The sequence below is a fragment of the Eumetopias jubatus genome, unplaced genomic scaffold (assembly GCF_037043125.1).
Source record: "Eumetopias jubatus isolate StellerSeaLion01/CBP00866 unplaced genomic scaffold, mEumJub1_p1.0 scaffold_2, whole genome shotgun sequence".
Lineage (NCBI taxonomy): Eukaryota > Metazoa > Chordata > Mammalia > Carnivora > Otariidae > Eumetopias > Eumetopias jubatus.
The window spans coordinates 200,504,935-200,519,831 of NW_028274808.1; the positions used below are offsets into that span (position 1 = coordinate 200,504,935).

Genomic DNA, 14,897 nt, shown 5'->3' on the forward strand with positions numbered 1-14,897 from the left:
CAGTGTTTGAGAGTAAACTGATTCCTCTTTCTTTTAAAAGTTTAAGGATATAAGAAAAGATATTGCATAGAGTTCATAAACTTTCATGTATTTATTCTACTTAGTTGTTAAAAGACTATTTATACATTACTTACCTTCCCACTAGGAAAAAATTTCCAAAATCACAGAAGTGGAGATGGGGCTATAATGAGCTCCCACTACCCATCCCACAGCTTCTGGGCTATCAGCACGGGGCTGCCTTGTTTCCTCTGACTCCCGTCCACTGCGCGCGCGCGCGCACACACACACACACACACACACACACACACACACACCCTTCATACCACAGACACACTGCCCACACACACCGACCGCACACCACAGGCATGTACGCGCCCCACACACATAACACATGCATATACCACACATACACAGACACGGTTACTTTATAAGCAAACAGAAGACATGATATCATTTTAATCCAGGAGTAACATGATTTTGATGATAAAATATAAAGTTCGTTGTGCAAAATACTGCAAGTATTAGTAAGGACAATGATAAAATTCACTGAAATCCCAAGATAACTGTATAGGCTTCTGAGTCCTCCTGAATTTTGGGTGGGGAACCTGACCTTATATTATAGAAAATATTTTACAATCTCCTATTTTCATCTTCCAGTGTGACTGTTTCCTCATCATTCTATGTTCTCCCAATATCTGACTACTCCAAAATTTCTTTAGTCATTTTCCTACCATTAAGTCTCAGCACATAAATCTTGGCATATCTCTTTATCACTAACTTAAGACAAATTCTTTAAAGTGCAATTGCCAAGTCGAAGAAAGAGAAGGGAGAAGAGGTAAGGGAGCCAGACTCTGCACTCTCAGCTGGACACGAATATTCCTTTGCTGCTCGCAACCACCGTGGGAAGCAGGGATCTTCTCCCTGTCATGATGAGGATGAGAGGAAGCCAAGGTCACACAGCGGAAGCAAGGCCAGCTGCGCCGACAAGCCCCCTCCATGGCACTGTGCTGCCTCTAGAGCCATGCACACAGAGATGCCACCGGTTCTCTTTCCTCGGCGCCACCGCAGGACCCCACAAACCTCTTCTGGAGGACTTGAAGCCTAAGTGAAAGCACTGCGGTCGACAAAATAAGACCAACATGTTTGCCCTTGCAAAACCACCGGAAGAGGTGTTAGCATTTGGAAAAAGGAAATCCACCACTGGAATCTGGATTTCAAAGGCACTGAGGCTGTCCGCATTAGGGTCACAGGGCTCCCTCTGACAGGGATGCACAGTGGAAATGGACTGTTCTGCTCTGCACAGACGCGATGTAACAAATAGCACATCCAGAACAGGTCTGTGAAAAACCAGAACACTTTATCCATCTGTACAATCTTTTGTGTGGAAACACAGTAAATGTGTTAAAAAATAATCTATAAGTATAAACATACCAAGTCTTTCACAACAGTTAAAATTTGCTACCACGTTCCTACTGGGTCCATTTCTAGAACCCCCATGTGGCTATAACTAGAGCTACATTCTCTTGTAAACAGAAGAGCTTGAAACATCCTCTGTTCTTGGACAGAATCTGAGTTTTATACTTGGACATCATGAAAGGCAGAGTAGCACGAATTAAAGAGAGTGAGTAAGTTTCCTGCTTGAGGAGGTATTCAAACAGAGGGTGGATTTCTTACAGAAATCTCTATCCTGGAAGAGTTACAACAGCATTTGGTTGGATCACTGGAAATACTCTAACAGGTCTCCGGAACTGTGTCAGGCACAACATTGCTGGTTCTGAGGTACTGGCGACACGGGCCGACGTCTCCCTCACCCAAACACAGAGGTAGGAGAGGCCTCACTTGTGGGACAAGGCCTCTTAGGTCAGCTTCCTAATCCACATTAAGGGAACTCTGGTGGCTTTGGTTTAGGCTTTCCATGGGAATTTGGGAGCATGGGTGATTTCGATCACATGCGGGCAATTTCACTTGCTTCTGACTACACGTGCAGCTTTGGTTCTCTGTGGCTGTCCTGGCTCTGGCTCTGGGGAGTTATAAATGCTAAAACTGAACATGACCGCTCCAGATAATCAATGAGGCACCTAACACCTCTTTAAATGACCTAACCAGAACTACATGTGATTCTTGGTCCACCCCACACAATAGTCTCTATCTCGGAGAGCCATCATGTTCAAAGACCATCTCTCATGAATTTGTGGGTAGTGTCCTTAGGATCTTCCCAAATTTACACATTTTCTAGTATCTTTTGATATAGGTGTGGGAGCACATACATGTCCACACAGAGTTGAGATAAATAAGCACATTTAATAATATACTCTGTACTATATGAGCTTTTAAGCTAGTCTTAAATTAAGGAAATAGAGTAACAGATTAGACAATATGGAAACAATCATCTTTTCCATCAGGACAAACTGAGATTGAATGTTGAATAATGGAATGCGGGAAACAACTTCTGTACGAAACATAAAGTGAAAGAAAAAAATCATGAAGATAGTGAATTTTTTCTTTCCAGATCTCCGAATCTTTTAAAAGCAGGTAGCAAAGTACCTTTTGTTTGTTCAATCTTAATTCTTGTGGTTGGCTAAATCATTCCCAAAATACACAGTAAGGAAATAAATGTATTGGTAAAGTTGACACATCATGTCTCTCAAGTACCGCGCTGTCTTACTTTTCTAGTCACGTTATTACTTACCTCACCAAATCCGCCTTTTCCTAGAACTCTGTAATGCCTAAATGTGTTCTTTGTTACTGGTTGCCTAATTAATTAAAAAAGAAAAAGCTTCAGATGTCACATCACATTGTTATTTTAAAGCAGAAAAGCCTACCTAGCTCCTATCCTGGCCTTATATATGACACTGCACTATTCAAAGGGAGTGCCCGGGGCAAGGGTGCCCATGCTCAGGGACCGTGGCTCCCTCTAGTGGGACACCTTCCATTACGCTAAGAGACATAAGCGCATGTTAACATTAAGAATTATTGAAAACAATGAAGATAGATCTAGAACTGTCCAATTATCCTTACTAATTGAAGGAAGGTCAGCAACTAGTTCACATCACGACATATGTATGTCCTGGGCCTATTGGAAAGCTGCAGAGGAAAATGACATATCTACAGTGCACCACCCTGTGGAAAAAGAACCTCAAAGAGGTGTTTATACTCAACATCTCAAAAGAAACGTGCATGAAGTAGAACTGGAAGTCTAATCAATCAATAACCATTGTAACAACCACACTTACTGAGCACTTACTTTGTACAATTGTACACCAAGCTATACACAATCCTCAGGCAGCCCAGCAGCGCAGTATGCTGGATTCTAGAATTACATCTATTTTCAAAAACAGGGACCCGATGCTCATGAAGGCCAAGTCCCTTGACTGAGTCCACGTGGCTAGTACCACAAGACTGAACCAGTGCACATCGGATTATATTTCTGTGAATCTAGGATATGTTTTATCTTCTAACTACTGTGCTCACAGGGCTGAAGAAATTACATAACACATATTAATAATTTCTGTACAATACCATATCCAGCCCAAGATTTCCAATATTATTTTGACAGATGGAAAAGTATACATCAATCAGTACACATTCTGAGAAATTACTACTTGTTTTTGAATTTTAAATTAGAACATACCTTTCCAGCCATTTCCACTGTAGAAATCGAGAAAAATATGGGCTTTCTTGGTATTCCCCAAATGGTTCTCCACTTAAATAGTTATGGATAATTCTAGAAAAAGATTTTACATAATTATATACGTTTGTTGCATTACAATATGAAAACAACTATGTTTCAGCACATTCATCAACACTGGGTATGGGAAGTCAATCATTTTACACAATTAAATATATTAAATTTTGCAATTATAGAATTCCACACTTGTTTCTAATGTTATTAGTAAAAATATGAAGGCAAGAATTCAAAAGAAATGAAATTGTTTACCCTCCCAATGTATTCAAGGGGTGTATGTGTAGTGTGTGTGTGCATGCACCCAAGCACATGTGTTTCAGTAGGGATTGTAAACATTTGGTATGTAAGATTAGAATGAGTATCTAAATGATAATAGTCATGTTGTACAAAATGTTAATATGTGACCAACCTTTTTTTAACATTGAAACTAAAACACCCGATGAACTATTTTATGCTATATATTTCCAGAAGAAATTTTATGCAGTTAGCCATGCTTCTAAAGTCTTATTTAGAATTTTATAAAATATATAGTTTTATTTTATCACAGAAGTAATAAAATTCTTATTCGTAGAATAGATGAGGGACAGAATGTAGTCAATTTTTAAAACAGCTCATTAGTCAATAAGCATCTAAGAAGTAGATTGCAAGCACTGTGCTGGATGTTGGAGGGAAAATGTCCAATGAGGCCTACATCGAAGAACCTACCAGCTTGGCCAGGGAGATGGGTAAGTTAGTGCACCGTTAGAGAAGAGTGTGCCATGCCTGGTGTGCCCAGAACACCTCCCCTAGGAGAGGTTATATTAGGGACACTTTGGTGAAGTTGGTGTCTGAGTTGAAGTAGAAGTCATCCAGATGAAGGAAGAAGGAAAGGGTCTCCCAAGCATGGACAAAAACCCAAATGGGAAAAGATCAGAGTTTCCATGGGGAATTGCTAGTAGACCAGTAACTCAAGAGGCTTCGGGAACAATTCCAGCATTTTCACTGATTGTAAGAATTCTGAGCAAGCCACTTGGTTTCACTTTATTTTGTAAAAGGAGGTTATTCACAAGTTCTTGGACTAACTAATATTATAGCACAGCGATTCTCAAAATGTGTTCTGAGGATCCCTACGGATTCTGAGACCCTTTCGGGGGGATGTTTAACAATGAAACTATATTTGTAGTAATGCTAAGACATCATGTGCCTTTTAAAAACTAAAAACCTCATTTTCACAGAGGGGTTTTCCAGAAGCACAAGACATGTGACATCATTGCTCTGATGGCAAGTGGAATGTTTATGTCTTCTTCTTTTTAAAAATGTAAGCCACATACACAAAAGCTCTTTGGGTCCTCAATCATTTTTAAGAGTATAATAGACGTTGGAAGATGTCCAGACATCAGAGGGTCTGACATGGCTGCTACATACAATCTGACACCTGAGCACTGTTCTGGAGGCTGGCTACCTGGACCACCTCCTCCTGTCCTAGTGGAGGGAGAGGGAGGGCCTGCTCCCTGCCTCTAGGAACACCTTTCCCTCCTAAGCACGTGGGCAGCCCAACTCCAAACCTTTGTGGACCAGGGCAAGGATTCTGATACTGTCGGCTTAGTTAAATCATCTTTGTAGAGGTGTTTGCATATTTCTATGAGAAGAACCACACACTATCAACTTATTCTAATATAATTGCATATTTCAGTCTGTATAAATTAATATGCTGATGACTACAATCAACTTACCAGTGCTTCTCAATTTCACTTCCTAATACTCCTTAACTCAAAAACAACAGACTCTGCCCCACTGCTCTAGTCTGGGAAATAAACCTACTGCACACACCTTTTTTTAAAGATTTTATGTATTTATGTATTTATGTATTTATTTATTTGAGTGGGGGGGGCACGAAGACTCAGCACTGAGAACAGAACCCAGTGCGGGGTTTGATCCCACGACTGAGATCCTGACCTGAGTGGAAACCAAGAGTAGGGTGCTTAACCAACTGACCCACCCAGGCGCCCCCCCAACTGCACACATTTTTTTAAAAGTTATAACATTTAAAACTCTATCAGTTCCACATTGGTTTTTAAGATAGCCATCCTGGGGCTCCCCACCAACCATCACACTATGCTTGCCTCTCAATACAGCTTCTTACAGAAAACAGCAGGGAGCCTAAAGGAAACTTTTTTTTTTTTAAGATTTTATTTATTTGAGTGAGAGCGCAAGAGAGAGCATAAGAGGGGAGAGGGTCAGAGGGAGAGGCAGACTCCCCACTGAGCGGGGAGCCCGATGCGGGACTTGATCCCTGGACCCCAGGATCATGACCTGAGCCGAAGACAGACGCCCAACCAACTGAGCCACCCAGACGCCCCTAAAGGAAACATTTACGTTCATTATGCAGCATCAGTACTCTGGAATCCAAAATGAGAAGGAAGGCTTTCAGGGCAATCAAGGTTGCAGCAATACAGAAATGAGCCAGAACAGTAGGGAATTCTGAAAGTCCTCATTTCTGCACCGCATCGCGCTGAGGTCCCCCGTTAGCCAGTGCCTGGCCCAGCTGCTGGCAAACGACAGGCACTGAATAAGAATGTAAGGAATAAACCGCCACCAGTCGAGTGAACTAATCCAAACAGACAGAGGGGGGACTGAGTACTAAAACTTATTTAAATATGAGAGACTTTTAAGTCCGTATCTCAAAGCAGATACACAGAGAAGGAGGCAGACCTGTGGCCAGTCTGATACAGTCGTGTACACCACCCCATTCTTCAACAACAGGACGGAACTGGAAAAGTGCCTCATCAGAGGGTTAAAAATATGAACAAATTTAGTGAAGAGATGTATCAGTGAAGAACCCTAAGGCTGGAATGGGGGAACACATGGTAACCACAGAAAAAGGAAAGAGGCCTAGAGGTAAAAAGAGAAATCAGGAAACCAGCTGGCAAGTGCTAGGGAAGTGAAATGCTGTCCCCACTAGAAAGCTGGATCCCAGCGACAAGGCACAGGAAGCCATGGTGCGAACACGCAGCGTGGACCCACGGGCGTGAAGGGACCCTTCTCCTCCACGGCCCGGACCAGCCCTGCTAAGCAGTGTAACTCCCCGCAACCTCAGGGACACGCGGAGATGGGTCTTTTCTCCTCAACAATGTGTACTTTCTCTGCAGGTCAAAGTGGAGGTGTGGCTATTCCCTGGCACATGGGTGCTTGGTTTTTGGAAGGGATAGTCATGATGATGTATGCTATGGACTGAATGTGTGTCCCCCCAAAAGTCCTATGTTGAAACCTAATCCCCAAGGTGATGGTTTTTGGAGGGTGGAGGCTCCCTGAACGGATTTGGTTTCGTGCTCTTATGAAAGAGACTCCTCCCTGGCTCTTCCTGCCACGTGAGGCCACAGAACGCTGAAGAGGGGCCTCACCAGAGCTGGACCACGCTGGCGCCACGACCACGGGCTTCCAGCCTGCAGAGCTATGGGAGACAGATGCCTCCCAGTCTGTGGCATCTGTTACAGCAGCCAGACAGACGGAGACAATGTGCTTCTGGGAGTGACCTTGAAAAGGTCAATGACACATGGCCTGCCTCGCCCCCATGAAACTGTTCCTGGAGGAGGCCCCGCTCTGCTGTCTGTGAGTGCACCAGCACAGGAGACGGTCTCCAGCCTGCGGCCGCCCCCTTCTTTGTCACCATGACACCACTTGGCCAGGCTGTGGAGTGTTGAAGTGGAGCCCTCCATCCCGCTTTTGTCTCTAGGGTGTCTTCCACGGGGGCCGGGCCAGACCCTCAGCCCACGATGGCATCACTGAGGCTCTGCCCTACCCCCGTCATCCTCAGGAAACATGGATGGGGCAGTGTTACTGCGCGCTGCGTACGAAAGAGGCAGCTGCTGGCTGGAGGCACAGTCACACGGAAATGACTGAGCACAGGGCCGGCCTGGCTGCCAGCACCCTGTCTCAGAGCACAGGGGACATACCCTCCACTCCACAGTTGCTGATCTGTACACCAGTGAGCCACACACTTGCCTCAGAAACAAAATGTAGTTTCTTTGGTAATTCTAAATCACAAAGGGATAGTTTGGGTGGCACAGAGTGACCGACTAGCCTAAAACCTTGTTCTTCCAGTTGCCAATGCCCACCATTGTAAGCAGGAGAGGGGCTGAGCCGAGGTGCCGGTGCCAGACAGGTCTACACCCACACTGTGGATGTGCCCATCACACAGATGTCACCACTAGGAGAGGCCACCACTGGGGCCTAACGGGATCTAGCGCTCTTCTCTGTGTCTACAAGTTAACATAAAAATCTGAGAAAGGAAAAACACAAATTTGAAGTGACTACTTAGGAATTAATTCTCAGATTTTTTTCTAGTAGTTTCTGCAAAATGAAAATGGAACCAAAAAGTGATCAGTTTTAAAAGTGGGATCTTCGCAAAAGTTGCATGCAAACCAGGTTGATGACTGCCCTCTTTGGGGAATGCACCCATGTGAGGAAGCTGGCTGCTCAGTCCTCAAGCAGAGGGGCCTGGGGCAGGTTACCAAACCTTTTCTGGCCTCCAATAAGGATGACAGTCGTGGCCGCGTCATGGATTACTAAGAGGAGTAATGCATTCATAAGCGTTTATCACTGTTGTTCATGTGAGGACTCCCATGTGAACACTTGGGAAGTGACAGAAAGGGCACCTGGGAACAAGGACCAGGGAGTGGGAGCCATGAGGACCCTCTCCCTGGCCCTCCTGGGATGAAGTAGCAGCCATCCTCGGCCAGCCCCTCCCCCTGCAGGTCTTTGTGCTCCCTGGCCGCCTCCTCAGCCTGCAGGGAAGGGTCTCTGTGAAGACTCTTCTTGTGGCCCCAGGCTAGGAGAGGCGCCCTCAACGCTCGCTCCCTGGCAATTTATTCAGCACCTGTGGTAGGCTGAATAATGAATGACCCAAACACATCCAGGTCCCAAACCCTGGAACCTATGACTGTCACCCTCCATGGCAACAGGGACTTTGCAGATGACTGAGTTAAAGGGCCTGAGATGAGAAAATGATCCTGGATTATCTGGGTGGGCCCTAAATGCCATCACACATGTTGTTGTACGAGGGAGGCTGAGGGAGATGTGCACATACAGAGTAAGAAAAGGTTTCCTAAAGACAGAAGCAGAGAGAAACTTGAGGATGCTGTATGGCTGGTTTTGAACATGGAGTAAGGCGCCATGAGCCAAGTAATGCATTCCTAGAAAACAAGAAAATGGATCCTCCCCTAGATCCTCAATGGAGCAAGGCCCTATGGACACTTTGATTTCTGCCCAGCGATACTGCTTTCAGACTTCTGACCTCCAGAACTGAAAAAAAAAAAGAGATGCGTGTGGTTTTAGGCCATCAAGTTTGTGGCAATTTGTTATGGCCGCAATAGGAAACTAATACAGCTCCCTAGAAGTAAAGAACCAACTCATTCCTGTTTATTTTATTCCTGGAAACTAGATCAATGACAGCACATAATAGGTGCTTAATAACTATTTTCCCAAAAAATAACTAATAAGCCAAGGCTCTGCAATTCATATTTTCTTAAGTCACGTAGGAATGAAAACTCAAGTCAGCAGTGTTTCGTTTTGCTCTCTAACATAACCTCAACCCAAAGAAGCAAACTATTACTGTGACTTGAAATGCTTCTCCCAAACAGATATGTTGAGTCCTAACCCTGGTCTTTGCAGCTATAATTAGTTAAGATGCGGTCATACGAGACTAGGGTGGGCCCTGATCCAATGGGACTGGTGCCCTTATAAGAAGAGGAGAGAACACAAGGACAATGACAGCAGAGACTGAAACGCTGCAGCTGCAAGCCTAGAAACAGCAGGGATCACTGGCCTCCACCAGAAACAAGCAGAGCCGAGGAAGGATCCTGTCCTTGAGAGACCTTGACTTCAGACTCCCAGCTTCCAGAACTGTGAGAATAAACTTCTCTTGCTGTTTTTTTAAGATTTTATTTATTTATTTGAGAGCAAGAGAGAGAGAGAACAAGTGGCAGAGGGAGAGGGAGAAGCAGGCTCCCCATTGAGCAGGGAGCCTGATGCGAGACTTGATCCCAGGACCCTGGGATCGCGACCTGAGCCGAAGGCAGATGCTTCACCGGCTGAGCCACCCAGGCGTCCGGAGAATAAATTCCCGCTGTTTTATGCCACCTAAGTTTGTGGAATTTTGTGATGGCCGCCCCAAGAAACGGACGCAGCACCTGACATAGAGCCGGCACTCAACCAGCCTCTGTTGAACGGCTCTTAGGATAAACAACACCCGAATGCTGCATGACTGGACAGAGGACTCCGTGTTCTGGGCCAGATCAGTCCAGAAACCATTCTTTCTCCCTGTGTACCTCAGGAGCCGGATTTAGTCAAAGTGCTTTCACTTAGAATTTCCCTGTCTGTACTGCAAGTACCTAGAGAAAAGATATTTTCAGCAAGTTCCTAGGGCTTTAAAAAAACATTTTATGGGAATCCTTACATCCCAGACATATGCATTTTAGAAGGCTGAGCGGAGGGGCCAGGGGCCTGCAAAACCATGCGCATACACTGGCTCTCCACGATGTGACCCATTTCAGGGTGTCCCTTCTGTCTGTATAATTATCACCCTTCGTGTATCTCTTTCTAGTGAAAGTGACCACTTTAGTTTGGAAAGTCCTGCAGTGAGAGCTGGTGTCATGCAGAGAGAGCCCCTGTAAACCTCCCGTCTGGCATCAGCCACACGTCTGGGCAGGGTGGTGCCAGCCACTTACCTGGTGCATTCCTCAAAGTCGTCCTTGCCGGGGTTCTGCTTCAGTCTCAACCGACATTCTCTCAAAACATGGGAAGGTATTTCTGGTAAAGGGACTGTTGACTTTTTAATACAGCACAAACCAAATGCATAACAATTAGTGATTTCATAATTTACCAATTGTAAACAGAACCTAAGGCTTACTGTAAGAAAAAAGTACAACATCAAGTGTATGAAATAACAAGTCAAAGTGCCACCTTCACCCGCCACCCCGCTGTCATTTTCCAGAGTTCACTGTGTTGTCCACCTTTTCAGATGTTTTCCTAAGCAAATCAAATCAGAGCGAAAAGCAAGGTTTTGGGGAGGTATTTGTACACCCATATCCACAGCAGCATTATTCACAATATCCAAAAGGTTGGAGCAACCCAAGGGTCCAGTGACAGACGAATGGATAAACACCATGGTCCCTCCATGCAGGGGAATGTTACTCAGCTTCAAAGAGGAAGGACGTTCTGACACCTGCTACAACAGGAATGAACCTTGAGGACACTGTGCTCGGTGAAATGAGCCAGTCACAAAAGGACAAATACTGTATGATCCCACTTCTGTGAGGTCCCTGAAATGGTCAGAATACTAGAGATGGAATGTGGAATGGTGGTTACCTAGGGCCTGGGGGAGGGGAAAGTGGGAGCTGTGTTTAACGGGGACAGAGTTTCAGATTTGCAGGATAAAGAAAGTTCGGGAGATGGATGGTAGTACAGGCTGCCCACCAATGTCAGTATGTGTAATGCTACCGAACTGTACACTTAGAAATGGTTACAATGATCAATTGTATGTCTCTTTTGCCATAATTAAAAATATAAACACATACACATGCACACAAAGCCTCAGAAATAAATAATTTTTTCTCACACAAATGGGATAAAAATACATATGTAGTTTTATAAATATGTGCTGCTACCTAGAGAGCTACCGTATTTTCTTAAAGACTGCATGGTTTCCCAGAGTATACGCCTATCTGTCCTTCTTACACATTCTACCTGCCCATTTTCTCCACTGCAGACACCACTGTCATGAACATCTTTGTACAACTGTGTTTTTATAAGACAGATTCCTGAAAGTAGAATTACTAGCTCAAAGGATACATGTCTCTTAAACATTGATATTTATTGCAAAGCTGACCTCCAAAAAGGCTCTACCACTTTACATTCTCACTAATATGTCCCTACCTGCCCGCTTCCCATTCTCTTAACCCTCAACTAGAGAATTCTGGAGAAAGAAACACATAACAAAACTACTATCCTGATTTATTGAAAAAGATACCCAGATCATGTTCAGTTATACATTTAATTTGTCATTAGACTTGAGAAATGCATTCTAAACTGATTTCTGACAGTGGTATAGCTGAGTTAGCACAGCAAAACTGTGTTTTCTACAAATCAAAGAAACACTTCCATCAAAGTTGAACTAGTGATAGAAATATAAAACAATATAGAAAATTCACATTTAAAAAAATGAGCAATATTGTTATAATTAATAATGATTAATAGGTGTCAATTAAAAGGTCTAACAGAAGTGAGGCTTTTTCCCATCTATACTATGTCTGCCTTCGGCTCAGGGTCCTGGGATCGAGCCTGTGTCAGGCTCCCTGCTCAGTGGGGAGTCTGCTTCTCCCTCTGCCCTTCCCCACCCCCACCCCCTCGGCTTGTGCGCTCTCTCTCTCTCTAATAAATAAATAAAATACTTATTAAAAAATAAAAAAGAAGGAGAGATAAAGAGTTTTCCAGGCAAACAAAACCAAAGGAGCTCATCATCACTAAACCAACGCTGCAAGAAATATTACAGGGGACTCCTTGAGTGGAAAGGAAAGACCAAAAATGACGGTATGAAGGGATGTAATACAAAAGCAGTAAAAATGAATATTTCTGTAAAAAACAGTCAAGGAACTCACAAAATAAGAGGATGTAAAATATGACACCATATACCTAAAACGTGGGAAGGAAAGGAGTAAAGAATGGGTTCAAACTTAAACGACCATCAACTTAATATAGACTGTTATATGCAGAAGATGTTATGTATCGACCTAATGGTAACCACAAATCAAAAACCACTAATAAATATGCAAAGAATAAAGAGAAATAAATTCAAATATATCACTAAGGAAAACCAGCAAATCATGAAAGAGAGAAAGACAAGAAAGGATCAGAGAAAATCTTCAGAAACAACCACAAAACAAGGAATAAAATGGTAATAAATACATATCTATCAATAACTACTTTGAACATAAATGAACTAAATGCTCCAATCAAAAGACATAGGGTGTCAGAATGGGTAAGAAAAGAAGACCCATCTATATGCTGCCTACAAGGGACTCATTGTAGACCTAAAGACACCAGCAGATTGAAAGTGAGGGGATGGAGAAATATCTATCATGCAAATGCTTGTCAAAAGAAAGCCAGAGTAGCAATACTTACATCAGACAAAATAGACTTTAAAACAAAGACTATAATAAGCAACAAAGAAGGACATGATATAATAAATAATAAAGGGGGCAATCCTACAAGAAGATATAACAATTATAAATATTTGTGCATCCAACCTGGAAGTACCCAAATACATAAAACAGTTAACAACAAACATAAAGGATCTAATCAATAGTAATACAATAATATTAGGGAAATTTAACTCCCCACTCACATCAATGGACAGATCATCTAAACAGAAAATCAACAAAGAAACATTGGCTTTGAATGACACATCGGACTAGATGAATTTAACAGATATATTCAGAACATTCCATCCTCAAACAGCAGAATACACATTCTTTTCAAGTGCACATGGAACACTCTCCAGAATAGATCACATATTAAGCCACAAAACAAGCCTTAACAAACTTAAAAAGATCGAAGTCATACTGTGTATCTTTTCTGACATAACACTATGAAACTAGAAGTCAACCACAAGAAAAAATCTGGAAAGACCACAAATACAAGGAGGTTAAATACCATGCTACTAAACAATGAATGGGCCAACCAGGAAATAAAAGATGAAATAAAAAAGCACATGGAAACAAATGCAAATGAAAACACAATAGTTCAAAACCTTTGGGAAGCAGCAAAAGTAGCCATAAGAGGGAAGTTTATAGCAATACAGGCCCACTTCAAAAGGCAAGAAAAATCTCAAATAAATAACCAAACCTTACATCTAAGGGAGCTGGAAAAAGAACAACAACAACAACAACAAAAACCACCTAAAACCAACAGGAAGAAGGAAGTAATAAATATTAGAGCAGAAATAAATGATATAGAAACTAAAAAACCAATAGAACAGATCAATGAAACCACAAGCTGGTTCTTTGAAAAAAATCAATAAAATTGATTAACCTCTTATTTGGATAAAGGATCCAAATAAATAAAATCTCAAAAAAGAGAGGATAAATACCAACAAACACCACAGATGTACAAACAATTATAAGAGAATATTATGAAAAACTGTATGCCAACAAATTGGACAAAGTAGAAGAAATGGAGAAATTCCTAGAAACATATAAACTACCAAAACTGAAACAGGAAGAAACAGAAAATCTGAACACACCAATTACCAGCAAAGAAACTGAATCCATAATAATAATAATAATTAAAAAAAAAAAACCTCCTAACAAACAAAAGTCCAGGACCAGATGGTTTCACAGGTGAATTCTACCAAACATTTAAAGAAGAATTAACATATATTCCTTTCAAACAATTCCAAAAAATGGAAAAGGAAGGAACATTTCCAAATTCATTCTGAGGCCAGCATTACCCTAATACCAAAACCAGATAAAGATACGACAAAAAAAGAGAACTACAAGCCAAAATCTCTGGTGAGCACAAATGCAAAAATCCTCAACAAAATACTAGCAAACCAAACCCAAAAATACATTGAAAAAAATCATTCACGATCATTCACAATCAAGTGGGCTTTATTCCTGGGTTGCAAAGGTGGTTCAATATTCACAAATCAATCAATATGATATATCACATCAACAAGAGAAAGGATAAAAACCATATGATCATTTCAACACAGAAAAAGCATCTGACAAAGTACAACATCCATTCATGGTAAAAAAAAAAAAAAAAAAAAAAAAAAAAAACACCTCAACAAAGTAGGTTTAAAGAGAACACACTGCAACATAATAAAGGCCATACAGGAAAAACTCACAGCTAACATCATCCCCAATGGGGAAAAACAGAGCTCTTCCTCTGCAGTTAGGAACAAAACAGGGATGTCCACTCTCACCACTTTTATTCAACATAGTACTAGAAGTCCTAGCCACAGCAATCAGACAAGAAAAAGGAATAAAGGGCACCCAGATTGGTAAAGAATTAGTAAAACTTTCACTATTTGCAGATGACATGATGCTATATATAGAAAACCCTAAGGACTCGACCAAAAAACTACTAGAGCTGATAAATGAATTCAGTAAGGTTGGAGTATACAAAATTGATGTATAGAAACCAACTGAATTTCTATACACCAATAATGAAACAG

The 14,897-nt window shown here is 42.1% G+C and overlaps 1 protein-coding gene across 1 annotated transcript in view; it reads right to left on the bottom strand.

Annotated features, from left to right (window-relative positions):
- The window catches only part of GRK4 (G protein-coupled receptor kinase 4), a 96,467-nt gene that overhangs the window by 43,333 nt on the left and 38,237 nt on the right, over positions 1-14,897 (bottom strand). The window contains exons 5-7 of the mRNA XM_088021247.1: positions 10,390-10,490; positions 3,632-3,724; positions 2,690-2,753 (exon numbers count right to left, since the gene is read on the bottom strand). Of these exons, the coding sequence (XP_087877373.1) occupies positions 2,690-2,753; positions 3,632-3,724; positions 10,390-10,490 (258 nt within the window). The remainder of the gene's footprint in view (positions 1-2,689; positions 2,754-3,631; positions 3,725-10,389; positions 10,491-14,897) is intronic.